At 40.3% G+C, this 25,825-nt stretch overlaps 1 protein-coding gene across 4 annotated transcripts in view; it reads left to right on the top strand.

The window, feature by feature from the left end:
• Positions 1 to 25,825, top strand: part of LOC135496662 (galanin receptor type 1-like) — a 122,840-nt gene that overhangs the window by 92,257 nt on the left and 4,758 nt on the right. For 2 of the 4 annotated variants that reach the window (XM_064786103.1, XM_064786104.1), the window contains 2 exons: positions 4,864 to 4,902; positions 21,741 to 21,863. In XM_064786103.1, coding sequence (XP_064642173.1) covers positions 21,862 to 21,863 — 2 coding nt within the window. In that variant the 5' untranslated portion in view covers positions 4,864 to 4,902; positions 21,741 to 21,861. Of the gene's footprint in view, positions 1 to 4,863; positions 4,903 to 20,717; positions 20,776 to 21,740; positions 21,864 to 25,556; positions 25,818 to 25,825 lie in introns of those variants that run through there. The other 2 variants (XM_064786105.1, XM_064786106.1) reach the window with 2 other exon arrangements.

Below are 25,825 nucleotides of genomic sequence, written 5' to 3'. Positions count from 1 at the left end.
TCTTTTTCCGACGTATTTTCATTTTGCTTAATTTGTTAAGCAGTGAGGTACGAGTAACTCGTTATAGTTTTGATATGTCTACCGCCGGGTTAAAGTGTTAAAATCCTATAACTGAACCACGCACGTAGGAATTCCACCCACACTCATGCTGCATACGCTTTCCGAAAGACAGATACTATAATCAATTAAATACAATTGCAAAACTGTCTCTTTAGGCGAAATTAATCATTTTATTAAGTGAGCGATTCGACTGACATTTGCCGGTATTTTGATAGTAATTGCATGTCAGTTTAGAGTGTATGAGATACTGTGATCGAAGTCATTAGGATCAGATCTTGAAGGTTATTTACAGCGTTCTTCGCCAAGAGATTTGTCAGCCTTTGAGCAATGTACTGTTCTCTGTTTCATAGAAACGAACCCGAGCATGGTGGCCCGTATACTCATTATGGTGCGTGGGGATCTTCTTGCAGTTCGGCTTCTTTCTCTTATTTGACCTCAGGTACATCCAATCTGCTCTTGCTGTTTTACAAGAGTATAAAGAGACAGAATTGAGAAGATATACACTTGATTTAGACGAACACGGAATCAGATTTCGAATCAGGTATCACGGCGGTGCTTTAGACATGCCTCAGCTGCGCCGTGGTCTCCTTTGCTTATTTATTGAGGTTTATTGGGACCCAACGGTGATGTAAACAATCATAATCGCCAAATTAGTTAAAAAGATGCGTGTGCTTCATGTAGGATATCGTCGTAAGAAACTTAACTACATGCTATGCACGCGGGGATGCATCTTCGGTCGTTTTTCGTTCTTCTTTTTTCGTTTTACACAAGTTTAGAAGATGCTTTTCGTGAGGAAACATCAGCGTTTTCTTCTTCTTCTTCCCCTCCTCCTCCTCCTCCTCCGCTTTCTTTATCTTCTTCATCGAACTTCCCTTTTCTTTCTTCCTCTTCCTCTTCTTCTATAGCAGCTCAGGCTATTGATTCTCCATGGAAGTGTTGTACGGCTTGCTTATCACCACAGTTTTGAATGCTGATTAGGATTATTGACCTCGGTGACCAGGTGGAGACAGATGTATCGAGATCATCAAGAGTTACCCGTACCTCTGACACATAGATGTGGTTCTCTGCTTCACAAGGGTTACCACCTTGCAATCGAAGCGACGTGTCCGTGTTGATCGGATCACGACGCCGACTACCTGGGCTATCATTAGTGCACACCATTCCCATTCTGTGAGCATGTTTTACAAATACCATTTTGATATTACAATAATTATGTATGTATAACACCAGACAATTAGGCTAAAAACGTCTAAAATGATTTCTCTCTTTAGAAATTATACATTATCTGGCCGTGAAAATCTAATATCGCTGATCTCCGGGTCTCATTTCGGTGCGTCCATTAAGCGTCCCAATATCTCACTATAAATGTTTCTCCTGGGATTAAACTGACTTTGAAAGCAGACCCAGGGGGCTAATTCTCTCCGCCGATGATATCGAGTATAGTTAGAAACTAGCCTTGTCACTGCCGAGCCCGTGTTTTCTAATTCACCTGTTGTCTTGCTATCAGGTATACCCGTACCGCGTGCATTAAAAGAATTCCGAATGCAGAAGAAAAAGAATCCTTGCCAAAGAATATGACGCCATTGCAAAACAATGGGCAGCATCTGCATGATCCGCATACATGTCGTATAATGCAATGAAACTTGTTTTTGTACAAATAAAATTTGATAACTTTTGAAAATGATAAACATAATCCTTAGCAAAACGTCTCATCTTTTTTATACTTCGTGACATGTTACAGCGGTTAATAAAGATTATCCTTTCAATCCTCCACAACTGCAGGCACGCGTAGTCACAAATTGACCGTGTGCGGATTTATAAAAACACACCTGAGGGGACATTTGGTTTCCGGTAGGACTGAAACACGCCAGAGGGGACTTTCCGGAGGCACTGATACAGCTCACCTTTGCTTTCGCCTGAGGAAAGTTCGCGATAACATATTTTTTTGTTGTGTTTCTCCAGTATCATCATGGATGAACAAAAAGAAATAATGATTAAAAAAACGACCATAAATCTCGTACCTTTTGTCATGTCCAAAGCCACGAATCAACAAAAACGTGTTTTGCCGCGTCTATCCTATTACCATCGCAGTAGCCAATGTTGTTAAGTGTTATTTTAGGAGCAGCATCGTTTTGAAGTCGCTTCATCATCTAAAACGAAAGCTTCGAGTTGCCTGAAGTGGTCTGTTTTAATTTTCCCTCTTCGTTTTTACGTTTAAGAGATGTTATTTCCGTTCACGCGTTGAGGCAACGTGATCTGTTGTTTTTTCGGTCATTACGGTCGAGTTATGGCTTCAACGCACTCACAAGTTCCTCGTAAGCGTAGTGCAGTTATTTAAATAAATGCCGCTACCATTCGAATGAGAGCTTACGATCAGCATTTTCTAATGATACCAGTTAATTTACTCTATGATGATATTTTGCGTGAATCGTGTCGGTGGTATTCAATACTGGCTTTTCGTGAGAAAGGTGCAGCTGCAGGGGACGTGTTTGACAGGTTGCTCCGTTTAATACGCGCTTGGAGGACTCTCGTGGTGATTGGAAACCACACTGGGGACATAGGCACGTGGAAAAAGAGCTCAATAGCCCGCAAATGTGATTATGATTATGGGATAAAAATATCTAAATTACAGTTCTAATACTTTTTATATACTGTACAATTAATTTTTATTAGTGCAGGTTACTCCCTTTTGTGGGCCACCCGAAATATCATGTTATGGCAAAAAAATGTATACTTCAACTCGATCGATGACAAGTTATTCCAAAAAGTTTGTTGAAAAAAAAACATTGCCTTGAGTGTCCCAGCAAATCGAGTTCAATCAATATAATTCCTAATTGGTCTTGCATACTCAGAAAATCCGACGAAGTCTCAAGAGCCGGACACACAGGCATGGCAGGTCCGTTGACATTTTGCCAATATATCAAATATTCGTCATCTCATTCTAAGATATAAACATGTTACCCGATGCTGCCCCAATGCCTCTTGAGATAATGCCAACGGCTTCGTAATGGAGCTTATTGAGAACAAGTGTTTACCCAATTAAGTCATTGGAGCTTGTACTGTTTGAACTGGTCGTAATCCTTGTAAGGGTTGCTGCTGTAAAGCCGTCGGAAAGGAGGATTGGGACATCGATGAAAGGCGTGTTCGGACTTATAACCGGGCCATCAAGTCTCCGATATACCCGACACTTCATTAGCTAGTGATCTTGGCTAACTTTACTAGTATGGATCAACGACCTTATATATACTTGGTAGCATGGACTGTCCTTTTCTTTGGATAAGATGCAAAGCCGAGTTTGCTCGCGCTTGGGGCATTCCAGGACAAATGAGCTCATCAACGTGAAAAACGCGAGTAGCCTGTGATGAACTCAAGTCGTGGTATTCTCATTGACTCATGCCGACTTACCAGCGGTGAATATCAATCCTAAAGTCCCCTCGGTAAGGATGGATAATGCGCCAAACGCCGTGCCTTGACAAGACGGAGTGCCGAGTCCTGAAAACCCCACGGTCATCAATCGGTACTGGAGGGACGCATCCAGCGTTCATAAGGGCGACGCAGAAGCAGGAAGACATCGAAGCATCTCTTCTTCAAATAGTTTTCTATTCAGCTTGAGATGTTTGCCTGTGTGTATACCCTTACCCATTGTGCTTAGCATCTATTGGTTATCTGATATGGTCGCATTAGTAAGTCTCGATGAAGCCCATATCTTGGTAATGGAGCTAATATCTACTAAGATGAAATCCAATCAACAAGATATGCAATGAGAACTTTTGACTCGGCGGCTATCATTCATTGGTAGTCAGGGTAAGATTTCTATGTGAAAAGCTACACTTGAAAAAAATCGATGAAGAAGACAGGTTTTCCTTTCGAAATCTTTATTGGCCTATTATATAGAGGTTTTCGATATCGAAACGCTATAGATTCCATTTATAATCTAATAGATATAGATTCTACTCATAAGCTACATTATATGCAATTTTCTCTACATGTGTTTTTTAAAGATCATTTGCCTGTATATGGTCTGAAATAAAAAACAATGACACGTGTATGTTTATTTTGTTACTTGGGGCTGAAACGTAAAGAACATAAAACTATTTGGTATATTGACTTACAGTTATTGATATCGTCAGTTTATAGAGCAAATTTCGCCACCTGACGATGACAGGACTCCGAATATGACAAATACCAATTAGACCAAGCAGAAATCGTGCCTTGAGAACAAAAGCAAAAAAAAATCGGCACTTGTTTTTGTGACACCCCATAGTGTATCATAAAGAGGTTATCGGATGCCGTTCTGAGAGGAAGCATACTTGTTGGCGCCAATGGACTGATAATGGAGACAAGTCACAAGGAGAGTCACTCTGTCAATCGACTGACATGACTGAAGAGGTCGCCCAGTGTTTGAACTAGTGGAATTTCCTTTCACAAGACGTAACACTGCGGGACTTGCTCGGTGGGCTTCAGGATCAGGACCGGCGTGAATACACAGCACAACATCTGTGTTTACCTTGGTGACATCATCCTAATTTCTATCTGAGCGTCTGTTTGACTTGACTATTGGTAAAAAGTCTAATAATTCTTCAGCAAATAGTTTGTTTAGAATATTTTGCTGAACGAAGCAATTTTTTTAAATTCATCAAATTTACTTGTTGAGGTGAATGGCCATCAAGCGCTGGTAAGCTCGCGGAGGCCATTCAACCCATCAGTTGTGACATTCAGAGCCCTCTGCTTACCATGCAATCAACTGATTAGCGAATGAAAACTTCAGACTGATAACAACGTTTATTAATTCTGTTCTTTCAGATTACAAGGTGAAGATCAACATTGATAAAAAGCCCGGTGGTAAGTCTTTCAGTCAGAATTGATTGATTTATAATTCAAAAATGATCTTTCCAAGTTCCTCTTCGAGAAGACTGACCAGTTTCAAGTCCTTTCCAAAGAGTAAAAGCTGTCACTACTGTATGAGACGCTGTAGTGCGAAGCCCATGGCTGCTTGGTTCCAAACAACTTTAATTTCACTCTGTGGGTGACAAAAGCATGTATACTTGACAAAGCTTAAGGCGAAACAGCGCGAAAGTACAAATTTATTTCAAACGACTTGTTGTTGGTCGTTTATGAAATGGTGTATAATATCCTGATGCTGGTAACAATATGGCACATGGAATACTACTATGTTTAACGCAAGAATACTGCCGGTTGAGATGGCAGCTTCGTCAACCAGGGTAAACATTGGAAGAGTCCAGACATTTGTATTGTCATTTACATGGCAGTTACTAATAGTGTTGCATCCTGAACCAACTTTAAACCCGACATACCAACAAGATCAATTATGTAAAATAAACCGACCTTAGCATGTAACAAATATTGCGAACGAACTACTTAGGCTAATCCTTTAGATTGATTGACAAATGACGTCCTGTCCAGCACAAGCGTCTGTTAACGGAGTTTCTACTGCAACTGCCAACTTGTCATTTATATGTCGCCTCCACATAAAGGTTTCGATAGAATATACAAAAGAAAACGCAAAGAAACGGCCAGCATCAATCTATTACCTAAGAGCGTTCTTTGTCACTTTTCGGAAACTCTGGGCTATTCATCTTTACCTAGAGTCCGCAGCGGTCTTGCGTGAAATTGGTAACAAACTGTCACGATTCTTCGCTCCTTGACCACCAACATCGATCACGAAGACTGGCAATTTTACCTAGATCAATTAAGATGGTAAATTCTCAGTCGTAGCATGTCCAGACAGGACCCCGAGACAAATCACCGGTGTAGAAATCAGACAGTACACGGGCCGGAGATTGGAAAAAAGTTTGGCCATTCATCATTTTGCTGTTATGGCTACGACCGGAAGTGTCCACCGTCTGCTAGTGACTATGCTCAGTAAAGCTCGAGTCTATTTCCGGGGAAAACACTTCCTCTTCGTCTTCGTGCAGGTGACGTGTGATTTTGACTGTATCTGAATCATCTGTTTTGATATTGGAGAAGAAGTTCGCGGTTGGTAAAGGTATCACACGCGTATACCTTTTTCAACAATGTAAAAAAACAGGCCCTCCCTTTCCTAGTGTTCGAGGGGTAAAATGGTGTGAGAATAAGCTATGCGTGGCCGCAGGCGCACGTCTCTCAAAATGATTTAGCCATTTGTCTGTTTCTGATGTGACGTCATTTCCTCTCAAAGGTAAGCAGGTATTTTAAAGGTTAACCAATACGTTTATCCACCATGCATCAATTTACGACCTCCTTCAAAAAACGACCTAAAGACAATCCTACTTATTCAAATATCGAAAGCGAATAACGAAAACAACGTTTGTTTTGCATAACCTTGTACCAAAACTTGCTTTTCTCATCACCTGGTCTGTGTCGACTTAGAAGGGAAGTAAAGTACATGTACGTAGTGTACTATTCAGTTTTGTGTGCTCTACACTGAGGAGAAAAGGTTACTCATTTAACCCGTTTCGTCATAATATCCATTCGATCGACAACATTACTAGATAAATTTCACTACCACGCAATAAACGGGAGTAACACAATCACACCGTTCCTTTAGACCGGTGTCGACGTTCTCAAAGGCGAACATCTCAGTCATCAAACCCGCCTCCGGAACAGCCAGGAGACTTGAAAGACGTCCTACCTCATTCGGCTTGACCATCAACACTATCAAGTGTTGCAAAGATATTTGCGATCAACCAATGGATATCACTGACTGATAGTGTTGCAGATGAATCGTGCTGGTATAAGAAAGAGTAGCTTTGTCTTATATCAATGGAATCTCATTTCAAAGCTATCTTACTTTGATATGGCTTGGTTATTAGAATCAGCGGGTATATCCATTGTTATTAGTCAAGTTGCATCGTCTGCCTGTTACCACAACAATGGAAGACTTTATGGACATTAAAGATCACGATATGAGATGCACGTATTTCGTAGCCCAGAGGCCTGGCCACGCATCCGGTAATGTTATGTTGATAGTTGGATTTGTTCTGTTCCTCAATGCCCCCATTGGAACAAAATGGAACGTCTTCCAAAAGTTCCGTTGACAAATTCGTCGAGGCTGTCGTACACGGTTTAATTCTCCTGGGCGTCCTATTTTCGCGGATTTTTTTATGTATATACTAGCTGAACCGAAAGAAATTTTGTATTTTGTCAGAATGATAAACACGAAAATTTCATTGTCTTAAAAAAATATCGTGAAACCGAAAAAAGGCGCTATGTTTTGCAATTTCCAGATATCTTTCCATTTTATGTGAAAGTTTATTTCGGAAACTATTAATGTCTGACTGTGCTTGGTAATAATGCCCTGAAAAAACTCATTGGTCCAAAGAGAAAAAGCGCAGGTTTTTCTTTTCAAAGGATCGCGTGGGCAATTTGGTTTCCACTATTTAACAGCATCATGGGTATCTGCGAGATCAGCTGTAGTGCCCGGATTTTGCGTTTCCTTACTTGTCCGTGTCATCGCATTACATAGACGGTGTTTTCATAATTAGCTGAAAAAAAGGCGGGCTTGATGATATTGATTTATCCATCATGAGGCGTTGTCATGAAACATGACCGGGTCTCATGACCAAGGAGCTTTGAAGATTATCAGTCTGTTGCCATTATATGTGACCTTCTGATGGCAGTCTTTTTACATCCGAATGGGGCAATTTCCGTTCTATATTTAGTGATGTACAGTCCTTGGAGCGATCAGATATCGAAAGCTTTTTGCGTAGTTAGTTACAAAGGTGCGGTTAAGTCTATACAACGGGTATATTGCGTGTACAAAAATGTGGGGTCTGGTTGATTTATCTCATATTGAGCCTGAAACTTATGTTGTGAAGAACGAGGAATTTTAGTTCCTGAAAGCCACACTAGTTCATCCAGAAATACAATCCTGTTTCTCAGTGTTAACCACGAGGCTGTGAAGCTTATCAACCATGACTATAGTTTCTTTCAAACACCGAACTCGCCCTTCGCTTATTGGGGCTTTGTTTTGGGGTATGTGAGGCTTATCAACCATGACTATAGTTTCTTTCAAACACCGAACTCGCCTTTCGTTTATTGGGGCTTTGTTTTGGGGTATGTGAGGCTTATCAACCATGACTATAGTTTCTTCCAAACACCGAACTCGCCCTTCGTTTATTGGGGCTTTGTTTTGGGGTCTGTGAGGCTTATCAACCATGACTATAGTTTTTTTCAAACACCGAACTTGCCCTTCGTTTATTGGGGCTTCGTTTTGGGGTCGGCAAGACGCTTAGAAGCAGGCGGATGCCGCTTAGAAAACAGAAACTGTGGTCGGAGGATTACAAAGCGAAATCACTGTAGTTTTCAACAAAATTATCCTATATCATCACAAACCCTTCGCCATGTCTTTCTGTCTGCAGAAGTGGAAGAAGAGAAGACCACGGCAACCTAAACCATTATCATGCCAATGAAGATAGAGATGATTCACAACCAATATCCTGTTAATTCACTCGGGAGTCATCCCTGATCTTTGGCTGTCACAGCGCATAAAAACATTGCCCTTTAACCTTGGATCACTAAACGTCCGTATGGTATGGTATTCTTCAAGATATTGGTACCCGATGCAACCGAAAGCCTGTGAATAATAAAAAGACAGCCGCATAATGTCCCAGGCATTCAGTCATGTCAGAGTCTTTATCAAAAGACTGCTCCTGTTTCGTCTTGGTGAGTTGGCTTGGTGCTATTCCTATTCGACTATCGTGTTGCCAATTACAGACAATTTACCAGTATCCAATTGACAATGACCCTTGATAATCGCACTGTACGAATAAAATATTGAAAACATGTTTGCCGGCTTTGCGCCTTTTGCACGCGCGCGACATTTCCGGGGCATCATTACCCAATCCATTGTCAGTTTGGTAAGCTGTTCTTGACCGAAACGCAATGCGAATTTGTGATTTTGCTCCTGCTTCTCATTTAAACAATGTTTTACATCAGTCGTTTTTATGGCTTTATTCCCAGGCTATTCATCAGATAAAGCTTTATAGAGTGGCCAGTGGAATGGTGATCAGAATGAAATATTTTTTCTATATAACCCCATTTTTCAAAGTCTCCCCAAATGATGGTACTTACTGGAAGAACTAAATATTGCATTTATTTGGATCAGTCAGAAGTTTTCACAATGCGTTACCAAAATTCAGGTAAAATAGCGGAAGGGAACCGCACAATTACGACCACGTTCATAATAACGTTATCCAGGCCGAGTCCAATACTCAGTCTATTGTCTTTAAACAAAGCCCGCTCGCACCTACATGTAGGCCTTAATTCCGACTGTTCCATTGACATATCAATGAGTTGTCGGGGCAAATCTGGAAAACACCGATCCCAGGAAACAGCTATCATGGAGGTCGACATGCCTGAACCACGTAGAGCGGTTCAATAGGCCAAAGGTCGTGGTTCATTATAAGTTATCCAACATCTGGTTGGGGAAGTCTGGGCTTGGTGTGATTCCTGGTCAACACGCAACGAATTCCATGCATGTTAAAGTACTTTTGATGAGACACTACAAAAGAATTGGAACCTTACGGAACGTTTCAGATCTCCAGAACGTAAACAATACTATAACATTTGATATATGTCTCCTGAGATTGAGTGTGAATGTTCCGGTATAGTGTGATGGCTATATGTCCGTTGATCAATCAGTGGCCTTGGGACAATCGCTCGATCCACTGCTTACACTGACCCCTCTCGTATTGACTGTCTCGATAATGGTCAATATATCATGTTGAGCACCATCTCGGGGACTTACAGAGATAAACAATACATTACCGGTCAGAATCAGAGAGGGACTTAGCTTTAAGTGGGGGCTTGACCGAGTTAGGCAGGGTTCAACGTTGGAAGTCGGTGCAGAAGTAGAAAATGTCCCTCTGGAAAAGGTAAGTGGTTCTATTGTACTTGTATTCTGACGGATTATGGTCTATGCTTCTATAGTGGCCATGACCGTAATACATGTAGCTCATCGTTTTTTCTTCGGACACCCTCTAGACAGGTCCATGCCAGGTAAAAATGGCCCTTTTTCCAGTCAAGGTTTTCTCAATTGATTTATCTACTTTAGGGCATACTCTTTAAAATAAGCTTCTGGACCACCCTGATTTTTGCCTAAAATCCAATATGGCGGCCATAAATCGAATATGGCCACCCCAGATATTTCAATGTACAGGAAACTTTTTTCTGGTCCATTTTACACCCCATAAATGTATTACAAACAGATAGAAACATGATGCTAAACTACCCAAAAAACACGTTATAAGTAGTTTGTGACGTCTCCTTGACGTAGTAATGACGTCATAACAACGCGATGCTCCCCTGAATTTCAATGTACAGCAAACTTTTTTCTGGTCCATTTTACACCCCATAAATGTATTACAAACAGATAGAAACATGATGCTAAACTACCAGAAAAACATATTAGAAGTAGTCTGTGACTAGACATCTCAAACCTCTACACCTGGATAACGAACGGGCTTGTTGGGCCGAGAATATACGGTATTGAAAGAACGACAAGACGATACAATCTTTGCCTAAATTGTTATTCTAGTGAGGATTATAGATATCACTCTTACTTTCGGCATTCCTCTTGGTCGCTTTCTAGTCGCGATCTCTCATTTCTCCCTGGTCGTTTTCTTTCGTCTCTAAGGACAAAGAATGGTACATGTGTATTGATAAGCACAATACACGTAGAAGGAAATAACTCAGATTTGCAGCAGATTAAGTAGTGTTGTGTTTGATCGATAATTGGCTGTGCTTATGGCATTTTCACGTGGGCGGCATTGAAAGGAATAAGTCTTTCGATTTCAGGAGTATCTTCGCGTCTGCTGAGAGGAGAAACAAGTTAGGAGATCAGTACAAGCTGACGTTTAGTATCAAGTTAGCAAAGAAGTGGTGCTCGCCTGATGACCCCACAAAACATGTTCATGGGGTCGGTCTTATCAAGATTGTCCCGATGACCCTTGGCATCAGTCGTTTAGTCTGTGCATCTTGGGTATTTCTCCTGCCTGCTAAAGAAAGAATGTACAACATTCTGCTGCGATGCTTTTTGGGAACTAGACAGCTCGTCTACAACTATTATTTCATATCAGAAAGAGCTTTACGTTGTAGATTCAGTTAATCCGCCATCTAGTCTAGTCATCAAAACCATCCGAAAAATATCCTTTATTGCTTTACCGTCGCTATAGAAATAAATCATGAATTAGTCCCAAGAAATCGTGTTAAACGCCGTGAAGCAGAAAACACACTCCCAAGTTCTCCCCGCCTTAAATATTTTCATCCATATTGGATTACGAATTTGGTTACTCGGATTTGAGACGAATGTGAGAAAACGATACGGCAAAACCCCATGATTAAACCACAGATTGGCGCTATGGCGCAAAACTGATTCACCTTATTCCCCTCCAACGTAGCCATGAAAATATTGGATTACAAATTGGGTTATTCTAACTGAACATGATTCGTAGGAAGTATTGTGGCGAAGGTTGGATGTCTTCGAATTTGTTTGGGAATATAGACATGTCCCACTGGGTGCCAAGGAGAAAAGTCCTTTTTATTTAGTGTACTCTTGTGGTTTTGTCATCTTGAAATCACACTCTTCAAGGTGAAAACAAGGTACAGACGTCCGTCTATACACCCTTTAAGGACTTATATAATATAAGGTTTGTTGCTAACATTATATGTGTGACGTATTGCTTATAAATACAATGGCGGTGACTCCACGGAAGGTTGGAATTCTTGGTAGTAGAAGTCATAATTCTTACATACTTTTTGAAAAAGTCCAAATATAAACCTCATATATAAAGGGCAATCAGGGCGTTTGTCTTGACATTTTAAGCTCACATTTGCTCAAATGAGATGTAATACCAGGAAAGGCATCGGTAAAAATGCCAAACGGCTCTACGTCTGTCTTAATATTATGATAAATCAATGAAAAAACATTAGACGCGAACCGTCAAAACATTGACTAAAGCTAAAGCTTTGGATCCAGTGTATGTTTTGTTCACGTTTTAAAAGCAACTTGTGAGGGTATTTCCATATTTCCATTATATAATGGAAATACCCTCACAGTTTGCTTTAAAAAAAATGAATTCCATAAAAATGTATTTGGCTTCATTTGCGAGAAAAGAAACGTTATTTTTAACTGCACGTTAGGCCTACGTTATAAAAACGAACTATCATCAGTTTTGTATTTTATTTGTTCAGGTAATATCTACGCCTGGTCTCTGCTGAAATAATCCTAGTTTGCCAGAAGCTTTTGTTCCATTAAATATCACGTCAGCATTATTTTTTTATACCTGACGTTGATCATTTCGTATGATTATACAAATGCCAAATCTTTTTTTGCCTGTACGGTTATAAGAGTTTTTAATTCGTTTCCAATATAGTTACATTGTTTTCTTAAGTTCGCAATAGGTACAAAGTGTTGCCTTGTTTTAAAAGTTATTTTGAAATAATCAAGAGAAATTGATAAAAATTCGTTTATTAATAATTTGATAAGAATGTCGAGAAACATAAGTGTAAACTCCATCACTCAGTGACTATGACTAATACATATTTTACCACGAGGAAGGGAAATGGATATACTCCCTATTAGTTCGTTAGTTATCCTTCAGCGTATTGTCACCGAGGTAGAAGCTTTTTACGACCTTCCGCAGGATCGCCGCTTGGATATCTCGCGCACGGGGATGCGCAGTAGCTAACTGCGCTGGATGGAAACACGATCTCCCAATGAGAACACGCGCTTCATTTGCCTCTTAAACAGGGAGTGACCAAATTAACGCTGAAACACAATGGCGAGGGTAGGAGATTGGTAGAAGGAACGTTGAATCTTCCACCCAGCAAACAGCGCCTGTTTTTCCAATCTACGTAGTCCTGAAGGTGTACATTTTGATGTAGTTACCTCTGGAACTGTATAAACTATATCCAACGCATCTGATACATGAAAAACAGGTCGCATTGTTTTTTGTACAGGAGTTTACCAACAAGCAAACCCGCTTTCCTTGCGAAAAAACCTGACTTGCTTAGGGCTATTAAGTTAAGCATTTTCTTGATAAACATGTACAAAATGTCCATTGTTTGATGCAGGATGTTTACTGCATCTTTCTGATGAATAAATAGCCACATTGAGCGGGTTTATTTATAATGTTGGAGGCTCTAGAGAAAATACAATACTGACTTTTGAGAAAGCGTACCGAGGGCGTCGGTTGCGAACGTCTATGAAAATAACGTTTGTCACACGTCATGAAGAAAAACAGTACGTCATCCACGTGTCATTATGATAAACGATAACCTCTCAAAACACGAATAATTCAAAGATTCCAAAAGGTTAATGTGAATATTGTGATTTCTAAAAACACAATAAATCGAAAGATAAAGACATGATAGGAAATATGACAATAGAAAGTGTCACGACATGTCGTAAAATGCCGTAAATTGTGCCGAAATCCGGAAGTAGCCAGGAAGACATTTCCTCTGTGATATATTTCATTGTGAGAACGGCCGGATGGCACACCTCTATTTCATTTGTCAAGTTCGTATTTTACATTGACCCTTTGACATATCGCAAGTGATTTGTAAGGCATTATACCGTCTATGGATCTGGCTTGTAGTCGGTTTTGGTTGCAATACAAAAAAAGCCGAACTAAAATGATGCATTTCGCGCGGCTTTGCAGTAAAAATATATATGAGATGATATATTGCTTCAGATCGACTTTCCTCGGAAAGTTAACGTGAAAAAAAGCAATAAGAAGAATGTGATGAAATTGCGATGCCGGCAATTTTCTTTATAGTTAACTGGAGAAAAGCATGTGCAATATCATTAGACAATTGGCTGTTCCATGTTCACAAAGTCAAAACAGCAAAGTACCGACCTACTGACGAAACTCACTTGAACATTAATTGAACACAGCACAGCCTAGCCTGCATACGGGATTCTTCACAAACCAATAGCCCATTGGTTCCCGGGCTCGGGTACGTTGATGTCCGAAGTCTGTAAAAGCAGGCGATTTATCCAATATTTTGTCGATTCAGCATCGAATTGCTATGGATACTTTTAGTAATGCATCGGTAAGCGATACCCTGTTGGCAGCTTCTCATCACACATCGGCTGACAGGTTGGTCTCGGGCGAGTTGTGAGCTGTTATCGACTGGGACTGGGGTCGTGCGGCGCTGTCTGATGGTCTTGGTGTTGTAACTGAAAGCTAGGCATCTGCAATACAGGGGCCATTTGAAGGCTTGGTGTCAAAGCCGACGGATCAAATACACTTTCCCGAGTAAGTCGGAAGCTGAGCACTTTGGAATGTTCGGAAATAGATAAAGTTTCTTCAATTAGTAACTATAATTAGTATGGTTTATTACGATCGTAAATAAGACCATACATTTTCGATGAGATGCTTGATGAACCGATAAACTACGCAGTGGAAGCAAGTTGACTGTCGTAGAAATAAATGACAATAGGGAGTTTCCGCATCGCTTACGATTACGATTACGATAACGATTTCAAAGTCGTAATCGTAATACTCTCAATCCGCATTCACACCAACGACTTGGTGTACTGTGGTATAGGCCCTATACTCTGCTCTCATGCTCTGGGTGCACTTTTCTCGGCGCTAAAACATGATCAAAATCGCCGTTGATCACATTAAATGAAGTTCCTATGTTTGACAGATATGTTCTAAAGTATTCTTCAATGAATATTTCACCTTGAATTTGATATGTAGCGTGGAAAATAGGCTTTTCGCTAATCCATGTAATCGTTTTTCGACTTACGAAGATCAGCCGGAATCCTCGTAAGAACGAGACGAAAGTACCATCGACGATTTCGCCGGGGATGACGTAGCACCAAAAATCGATGACGTCAAACACAAATCGTAATCGTAATCGTAATCGTAAGCGATGGGGAAACTCGCTAATCATCAGTAGATTTAGACTGTTTCAGCTGCCGACAAAGTGTCGCCATGTGGTTAATTTGCTTTTGCCATGGTTGCCCCGACTACAGGATATCAGTGGAAGAAGCAAGGGATTTGATACATAAACACACTTTCTCCAAGGCATGTTGTATTATCAATAAGAACAATATTTTGACGAGATAGCCTTGGCTTTTATTCAAGCTCCTCAGTTGAGGCATGGGTGGAGATAACAAAGAAAAATACGGGGGTGCCCGGGGGAAAACGAAATTATTTCCTTGTTATTGTCTTTGGCTTTTCGTAAGGGACTGTTTCGTTGGAAGCTATGATTAAGAGGCTATTGCTTGATCGCATATTTTAGGTAATTACACCATAAATTATCGAAATTGAGATGGATCCTTCGAAAGTCTACTCCGTTCAACTTAAATTGCCTGGAGTCTTTTGGAAAAACAAAGCTTTGACACAGCATCTTCTAAAGATTGACTGTAGGCAAAAGCTGTAGCAGGTCAATTTGGTCATCTTAAGGTACATTTGTAACGGGGGGGGGGACGTCCACAGTTAACATACATGTAGTGAGTGTGAATGACGTCATTTGGTGGCGTGCGTACATTTTGTACATGTATCTATCGGTCGATTTTGTGACAACATTATTTTACGGAATTATTTTGAGGTTTATGGCACACTTTTTTGTGGATGGAAAGCATTTGTTATAGATTTCCGACTGCCATAAATATTAAAAATGATTTGACAACAGTAGGCCTCTTTTTTCTTCTTCGAAACTGTCAGTTTCATCGAGTGGGTGTCACAATTACCTAAGCCAACGCAACACTTGTTAAGCGAACAGTGTTCAGTATATATTTCTGCAGCGACACATTGTGTACTTGCCATCATAATGCAACTTATGAAACTTTCGGAACTTCCTCCGGCAATTTTGTGTTCTGAGAAGAAACTTATCATGTGGTATTATGCCTTTTTCTTCAGTTTCTAAGGCGAATATTTCCTTTTAACAACAATGTTACCATGGAAACGCTAATGGGAAGGGTATAGGCATAAATGGCAAAAGCTGAAACCTAGTCCACATTGCCATGTATCCCGAAGTTTAACTGTTCCATTCGAGTCGCCGCTTAAAAGCTAACAGGGGTTTTGTCTGGTTAAAGGTCAACGGCTTTAAGTCGAATACAGCATTAATTGTAAAGAGACCCAATTGGTCACATCAAGGTGTTCCATGGCTTATTGCCACAGTCAGCCAGCCAGCTCCCGTGATATTCAAGACGGTCGATAAGATTTTAGGTTCACCATCCGCCGTGGCAGTCCACACTAACGAACTCTATCAACCACAAAAGCATGGATATTATCACATCTTGGTGAATTTCTACAAGATGGCCGGCCAGGCTGTTCATTTCAGCAACACATTGTGTCAAGATTGTATAATTCGCTAAAGGTGCTTATCTTTTAGAATTGTATGTGAACAGATTCTGAATGTATCGCCTGTCAAAGCTCGAGGTTTTTTAGTCAGATGCATTGTGTTTCCGCCATTGCTGCATTTCAAAGCTTTTGGAATATTTTCTGGATATGTTAAAAAAATCTAGGGAGAACGATCATCGAAATAAAAGATGTTTGTCAGCCAAATGAACGCTAAAATGTGAGCTATACTTTGCAGAGAAAGTTTAACTGCCCTGAAGGATGTACTCGATACCCCTGGTGTCAGATGATGAAACCATGCAGTCGCGGAGGCGACATGCCTTTTCCGTTTTCGAGGAGGAAACCTGTTGTGCTACCTTTTCAAAATACTGGAAATCGTTTCGAGTTTCGAAGGGATAGATCGATATTGTGGAGTTTTATTAGTATATCCATTTTTCTTGATCGCGGAGATTGAATCGAGACTTCTAAAATGAAATCACATTGCTTTAGATTAGTTCTGACGACGGTAAGTGTATAACTTGTGCCGATCAGGAAAAATCTGGTGAAGTCCATCATCAAATGCTCTCCATTTGACAGGTGTCATAATTGAAAAGAATTCTCGTGCTGGACATCATTGAGATGTCACGTTCCAGTTTTACCTTTCTTTTGATTTTGCAGCAGTTTTAGTCAACAGCTCTTAGATAGATGAAACTACGAGAGTATTAGCACTTTCTATGCCCAAATTTAGCCTGTACATATACTATTTGTATAGCAAATTGTATTTGGCACATTAACCCGACTAGACGATTTTTCATAATTTTACATCGACCGAGTCTCATGTTTAACTTAATTTGCGGCAATATCGGCTCTGACATGCGATGTCGAAAATCGTTTTAGAATCCTGCCATACCTCGTTAGCGTTTAAGAATGGATATACGTACTTAATTCTATTACGTCAAATGACATACTGTGTGTTCGCTGTTCGTTTTATTCTAGGAAATTTCGTTATGTCCAAGGTCTAATTGTCAATCCAATAAAAGAAATCGTGTTACTTCTTGCTTTTTCAACCGGTATGGGTATTGTGTGTTGGGAATGCTACCTTGAAAAAAATAAAGACTCGCAATTGCTTTTTTCAAGTGTTCTTGAACACTGGCCCTAGTGATATACATTATGTAATTCCAGCAACTTTGTGCGCTATGACAAATGAACGATAGGCAGCTAACTGAGTCTTTACTGGGCAGGCAGCTGGACAATTACGAGACTTTGATACCAATAGGTCTCTCCTTAGAACAGCCGCAATCGGCTGGAAGTTCAACTGAAAAGTCGCCATTGTGACCGCTTGAGTTTACCTGACCGACTGTGTATAATGCACATGCACGTATCGATGTATACTTTTGTTCTGTTTACTGAATTATCCGTTTGTTTTCATTCTTTTCACTTGAAAATTTTGTAAATATTCTTTAAATAGGAGGAATAAACAGAAGTATTTATTATCCTATGTAAAAGCTTTTCTAGCCATATATACTGTTAACAGCTAAATTTCCGTTTACCACATGAGCAGCTACCTAGAGAGAGAGCTTCATCCCTGCTTTGAGTTTGATATGGTAAATTTGGAAAAATAACCTGTGGTATAATTTAGTCGATGAGTGACTTCTTAGAATTCGCGAGAAGAAAGTAGCAAGAAGCGACATGAACGTTATCAGATCACGGCTTTGAAATCAAACTATGATACCCCAGCTTTATGTATTTGATTACAACTTGCCTTTGCCAATTTTGCAGTAACCAACCGAGGGAGAAAATGCCTATTTACCGGTAGCCTCAAATATCAACTTTGAAAGTTTGTGAACCAGGCAAATGTTTTCTTGAATTGCTATCAACAAGACACTTTAAAAGGGCAAGGAATTGTAACCGCACCATAACCCAAGGCGAAATCACATAAAAAATCAAGTGTTGAGTTGTGTTTAGCCAAGTGGGAAACTGAAAAAGGTTTACTTTTACAAACAGTTTTGACAAGGAATGAGAGCGCAAATAAAAACAAACTTTTTTTGCAAAGAAAAATTTGTTTGGGTTATTTTGTTGGTGTGGAGAAATCCTCTGAGCCGTAGGGTGTCGTTTTTTGTTGTGCTGTCTTCGGGGAAATGCAGAGATTTTATACTTTTCTCTTTTGAGGATTTGTTTACCAATTTTCTGAAAACTCAGAGATTGATAGTTACTTTCTTATTTAACAGCTTCTTTCGATAGACGCATGATTCGGAACCTGGTACATAGTTCTAAATACAGATCTAGATTTGCAAATATAAATGGTCTAACTAGGCTAACATCTGCCTGTTAGCTTCTTTTTATAAGGCGCAACCACCTAATCAAAAGCCATACGTGTATACCGGACGTTGCTAAATTGACAAGTAGACCCAGCATCATAGGCTGATCGCTTCTAAGATGAAGGCAGAATCATCCCACTCACAGCATCCCCCAATTCATCCTCCTCAAAGTTACATGTTTAGATCGCGCATAATCTTCTTTTATCTCGACATAAGATAACAGTTAGCAAGTCATATTTTACAATTAGTTAATTGCAGCTTTGTTCTTTGAAACCTAGTAAACGATAAATGGCTCAGTGTTTCTAGAAAACCAACCCCCACATGTTAGCTCCTTAAAAATAGTAATAGTGCGTATAGTTATAATTATGTGGATGGAGATGTTGTCTTGTAGTTTAGATGTAGATTGTCTGTAAATGATACTTTATGGATGTTATTCTTTTCATATATAACGAAGAATGTCAAAATCAACGCTGAAAACGACTTTATCCATTTCGCCCATAAACACTATTAAGCGAGCAACAGTTGGGTTTATTGTGGCGTAGGGACCGGAATCATAGGGATCGGAGGCGCATGGGTGCAACTGGAGGCGCGTGGCACCCATATATAGTTTCAAAGCCGTATTACTAATCTGTAATGGAGGTGCGGGTTTTGCGGTTTTTAGTGTTTGTTCAGCAGATTGGCTATTGTTGAGGCTAATGTGCCGGCCTCTCCCCGGAGGCTATCGGACATGACGGAGATGAAATTGCGGCGTCAAAGCATTATATGTTCGTCATGTGACGAATCATGTTTCCCCTTCCTGTATGGACAACACCGTCTTAGCAATTGAATCAATATATCGCCCGAGATAGTAATAATATAATTGCTCTTGCATTCGTGCGATTTCTAAAGGTTACCTATTTCGAACGCAGTGCAAACTTTCAACGCAGATCGAATTCATTGTATTTACTTAACAATTGAAGACACCATTAGAATACGTTGAATCAAAACTTTAAATGTTGAAAATAGCAATCCAAGCATCGTTTGCGGCGGAATTTGCCACGCCAAGCAAGACAACTCTACCCCGGGATTGTTACCAAACATGTATATGAGCAATCCTGACATTGCCTATACCTGTGTTGAAAAATGTCCTCAGATTTTTTCTTCAATTTTACAAAGACATTTCATTACAAATGCCATTATCTCTTCGCATCCTGATTTAACAGCGATCTCAAAGGGAAAGTTAGCGCGCAGTCGTGAAACGAAGTAAAATGAAATGTGCGCTTATAGAAAAATTGTGAACAACAGCTCTGCTAAGAAAGAATTGAGAAGAAACGAAGCCTCCTTTGGCCGTGAACAAGCTTAGACTTCTTTAAATTAATAATCGGCGTATTTTTTCCCATTTACTTACAATTTATTTTTATCAGATGAAGAACGATAAAAAGTATAATCTTGTTACAGGAAACTTCGTTATCTTACAAAACCTATCTTGAGGCGTGTTTAAAATTCGTTACAAAGGGTTACTCAAACTTTGCCAATACAAAACGGGAAAATTCTGATAATTCGTTAATATTGACCAAGCAAGACCAAAGAAACACATCCGTATCCTTGTATAAGAGCATTATGACATTTTAACTCTTTCCACCTGCCTTTGATGGTAACAAACGGAAGGAAATGTATGACACTGTGTACCTTATGTTTTTCACATTAAGGTGGAAAAATCAGCACATTTTATTAGGTTTCATTGCAAATTCGATACTGCGACAAGTTTACCGCTCGCGGCGAACAAGTTCAGCTGGCGTGTGGCAAACAGGTGAAGGGTTCAGACATATAAGCCAAGTGTACGTAGGCAAATATCCAATATACCCCAACCTCCATCCCACTTTATTTTGTATCTGTCTTGGTCATTTTGGTATCTGGTGCAGCGGATTGCTGTCGTCTGTCTTCATTCTATCGTCTGTCGCAGGGATGAAGAGTTCAGCAACGCATCCAGGCCCAAGCCAGTTCTTTCTCCGGACGGTGGTCCGGTGGTCAAATTTTTCGTTCAATGTTTTAGTATCACCGCTGACTTGCCGGTCACGTAGAGATAGTCGAGGTCAAGCAGGAGGTGAAGCAGGAGGTCAAAGGTCAGATTATCTTTTATATTTTTGAGTTCTCTTAATGTTTGTTTCTGGCTGTCGCGCGCTTTTGGCATCTTGCTATTCTGTTCTTCACCATCATCGTCCTTTATTATCCACTTGAGGGCTTTAACCCTCTCGGATTCTTAACCTTTGAAACGCATTTGAGTGAACGATATTGGCGACCTCCTTATTTCCACTTCAAAAGAACAACATGGTGCATTCCCGTTGAACAAAGCAGAAGATCGCCTCTCCTCTGTTTTCCAATATTCGAAATATCGAACTAGCCAAGACGAATCAGGCTCTGTTGCCGGCCATTCAGGTTCTCGTCACCTTGTAAAGAACACGGTTCCATATCTTGCAATTTGTGTAGTCGATCATTCCTCGGCAGAACCTTGAATGATATCCACACTCGTCCGTGATAATTTCTTCATGATTGGAACTGGCACTTATCCTAAAGGGTAAATTGTTAAGGTTAGCCTGTGTCTTGGAGAGAGAAAGGTCCATTGAGTAAGAAATCCACTGAGAATATTTTCATGCTCTGCACGTTAATTTCACCAGAAACATATTTGTTGTCTCTTTACGGATGTATAGCTGTAGCTCTTGCTTATTTAACGTGCACTCCCTAAAAGTGTTCGAGTGGTGGAAAGACCTACTGAGGCCACTGAGGCCTTTGTACCACCCTTATCATTCTCAAAAGCGTTTGTGTCAACAAGGTTTATGCTGTCTCAGGTTAAACTCTCAAAGAGCATAATATAGAGGTCACGATCGTTATAAAAAATGTGACCTTGACCGAATGACCTTTCCACCTGGTGCCGATTCGCATAGGCTATCGTGTGATTCAAAGCATAGTTCCATACAACAAGTTAGTTTAAAAACTACCTCCTTGCAAGGTAGAAGGTGAAATACTACCTGGTTCTGCTTTGAGATACTTTTGACATCGTTTTTAATTGTATTCATTTTTATCATTGCAGAAACGGCCACTTCGCCGATGTTCATCACTCTATAAACTGGTGACGTAGCCTTGACGTAGGATGGTTGGTCACTGGCCCCGGTCATGACGTCACACTGATTCTGCATCCGCGTTTAAACAAAATGTGAGTTTATTATACTAATTTTGAAAGATTTCAGTTCAACAGATTTTTCGCTGTTATTCATTTAAGCAGAGTCGTTTTGAACTGTTTAAGTGTAAAACAAAAGTGTCGGACGAAAATAATTTTTTGAGACTCGATTATTAAATACCATTTCATATTAGCCGAAGAAATACTCAATGAGAAAATTTATTGTGGGGTGTGTGTTGTGGAAAAAATCAAGCAATAACGAGCCATTAGGAGCAATGGTAATTATACAGGAGCCGACTTATCATTTAAAAGCCCCCTATTGTACGTAGTATAGTTTCCATGTACTTAGTCTTCATTATCTTTAAGTACAACTAATGCATCGTCTCCTACGAATAAGCACTACTCAGACTCAGTTTGCGGGCGGTAGTTTAAATGGGGAGGTATTGCTCTCAGCTAGAATATTGCACATTTTTTTCAGCGAGGATTGTCTTAGTTCATACATTAGGCAGAAAAATTGTTAGGAATTTCCCTAACGTTATTTGCGGAGATTTAGGCCCATGTTAACCGATATTGCCTAAAGCCTAGCAAGTTATTAGAGGTGTTAGCTTTGTCTCATCCGCTCAGGCGGTAAAATGGAGATGAGAGACAACGCCGAGTCTCCTAATATGGAGATCGATCCGATAAGGGGCAATTTGTGAGGTTGGTCAACATTCCATTGGTGGTGTGGCGGTCAAATAATGGGAAATGTGAAGGTTGTCCGGTCACTTGTCTGCAATTTGTTTTTTTCGGACAACCTCATCGTGTTTTGACCTATCTTCTGCTGTCCAAGGATATATTCACCAACCGATCCGGTATACGATATATTCCGAATGTCGTGATGATGGGGTCAAGGTACATGGAAAATACAGAATCATCTGATGATAAAACGACTATGGCGGAATTTCGATCTACGACGCTTCGATAGAGGTCGATCGCATCTACAAAATGCAGACTTATACCGATGGAACGAAGATGGGAGAATGATAATGTTACAAGGGGCGCTAGCAGTGGCCCCGAGAACTATCGTATCAGAGATTATTAGAATCCCCGCCAGAATCGTTTGGGTAAAACAAAACACGGATATGTTTAGGTCTTTGAGCGAAAAGGAACACCTGACATTGTGGAAACCGGATGTGAATACGGTAAACCGGAAGTTGGTGGAAATCTGCGCGCGCGGGCACTGGTCACAAACTGTGTCCCAAATCCATCTAAAATTGTGACACAGTTTGTTACGAGTACTCGCGTCCGCATGGGCGATGACGTCATCACAGCATTCGACTCCTTGTCCCGTGACACGATGGATGTGTAATGAAAATTTCACCCTGAAAATGTACTCTATAGCTTAAATGTTAGACATATATATTCCCTCGAGTCAGATTGAGATGTGGGTATTGTGGTTTGTAGGCATACCTGTATGATGTACACGCAATGAAAAATCTCAATCTTTAAGGGTTGCATGCAGGTGTTGGCCGAAAACTGTTTAGTAGACCTCAGATGAGCTGTTTAACCAGCGCTTCACTTTTCGAAATGAAGATTTTATAACTTTGAAAACCTTGGAAGACGCTTAAAAACCTTCTGATAAAGTCTAGTACGTAGTTTACATCCGACTATATAAAGGCAAAACTCTTTTATCGGAAAATTTCTGGTCCTCATACTTTGGAATTGACTTTCCGTCAAGACCAATTATAATGGTTTTATATATTGGTTTTCGCACCAGTGTACATGTAACAGTAACACTGTTAAAGGAAGCCTGGGTCCTTTTCAGTCGCCTACACCAGGTTTTTGCCGAATGGTCATGACAGTGTTTTTCAAGTTTGTAAAACCATTTCTGTTTCCTACTTCTACAACATACTGCAAGAGGTTTTTTTGCACTAAGACTGGCGTCATCAAGTGACAGTAGTGTCCATGGTTCTTAAAGCAATAGTATTCGCGACATTTTGGGATACAATTTCTGTTGCTGCCAGCCAGAAAAAGGTCAATGCTGGCATTTTCAGGAACATAATGTACATAAAGAAGGAAATGTTCTCTTGAAACACCTGCTTGATAAACGTATCGGTGCTTTTTATTTGCATAAATCGGATTGAAACAATCAAAAAAGTCTGGTTTCTGATAAAAGATTTTAGCACTTCATGAACCAATGCAAAAGTGGTTTTAATCGCCATGAAATCCGATGAAAGCATTGACAAAAGTACAAGTTTCTGACGAAAGATTTAAGAATGTTCTTTGTAAAAACATCTTCTTGACGAATTGGCAAAAGATACTGCCGCCGGGAGGGAGGTAAAACGGTATTTTAAGCCACATAATACTCGGAAGGAAATAAAACATTTCGATGTGCCATTGAGACAGGTGCTTGCCATAAATTGGACCAATATTATATAGAAAAAGTACAAGTTTCTGCCGAAACACCTGAAGATACCACGCCGTGTTGCAAAAGCGATGAAATGCCAACTTCTGGCTTTTACAAGACGTGCTCGGTCACCAAGACAACAACTTGTTGAGAATTTCTTCATGCTAAGCCCAGCCTCTTCACGGCTTATCTAAGGCCGCTTTTCAGATGTTATGTTCCGGTCCTCCATGACCCAGGTTGGTCGAACGCCCACATCTTCCAGAATTGAAGCGGTTCTGTTATTTAAAGGAAGACTATGGGCATTGACAACCCCATCCCCGTAGCCCGGCAAGTTAAATTTTGCTTTTAAAACGCCAGATGTCACCACTTTCAGCAATCCCAATTCAAATTTCGATGAACCTGGTCGGAGGGCCTGTTCCGAAGCAGTAGGCGTTTGCATTGGCGTTTCGGGGGCTTTGCGAAACTTCCCTTAACCTTATAACCCGGTCCAAGCAAATTCGCAGCGCTGTGGCTTAATTGAATCCCGCACAACAATCAACACAGTATGAATGTGATGAATATCCTCGCGGTTTGGAGACCAATTATTCATATTGACCTTCCCCGGGGTTAAGGGCATATTCATTTCACAAAGTTGAGAAACGCCCTGCGGACCTCTTCTACTCATTTCAATGTGGGTACAATACAAGAAATTCGTCAGTCAGTGAGTAATGAGACCGGGTTTCGATATTGCTTGCGATTAGGCTACACATTGATTAGCTATAGTGTTAATTATCACTGTTGTCGAGTATCATCGAGCTAGTTTAGATGTAGTATTGTCAGAATTGGTCCATTGGGTCCTCTATTCAGAAGTAGAGGTCATTGCCAACCCTGAGGCGGTTAATTTTCCTTCTGCACTTGGGGAACCCCCCAGCATCCCTAGCTGCGTGTCACACATGGGACTTTACACGAACTGGTTCAACGAATGAATGTTCAATGAATATCGACATAATATGCAATTGGTCACTCAGGATTTGAACTATCAAAGGTGAACAAGGGCATCGGTTTCACAGGGTCGGAGAATGTTCTCTTTAGGAGTCACTAACTGCAGAGAGCGAGTATACAGCCATACAACCTTGGAACTTAGGAATCATAATAATGTAAAAATGTACTTGAAATGACAATGAAACGACACTGTATGCATATGACTGCAGTGTAGCAGCATGAAGATTGCCGAGTGTTTGTGATATGATGCTCCCAGAAGTCACAGTTCTGCGGGAAATCATTTTAGAAAGAAAAAAACAACACATAACACGGCCTGCTTCTCCTTTTAAACAATGCGATTATGAGTCAGTTCATGATGATCTGAAAACAAGAAATCATTCGAATGTGATTATGATACTTGTTTTTAAATGTGAAATATCGTTGTCCACTTTTGTTCCCCATCAGCTGTTGCACTGTCATGGCTGTGAGTGTGTTTACCCCATTGTGTTCTGTCTGGACTATAAGTGTACACATGGTGCTCGATAATCTATTCTCTGAGTGTAGCCCCGTCTTTGAAGGACCATTTAAATGAAATGCACAACTACCATGACTACGTAGTGTTTCGCCCAGAAAATTCCGTAACGGTAAGTGT

This window comes from Lineus longissimus, chromosome 12, assembly GCF_910592395.1.
Source record: "Lineus longissimus chromosome 12, tnLinLong1.2, whole genome shotgun sequence".
NCBI classification, from domain to species: Eukaryota; Metazoa; Nemertea; class Pilidiophora; order Heteronemertea; family Lineidae; genus Lineus; species Lineus longissimus.
The sequence above is the reverse complement of the archived record's forward strand: the minus strand, read 5'-3'. Positions and strand labels throughout refer to the sequence as shown.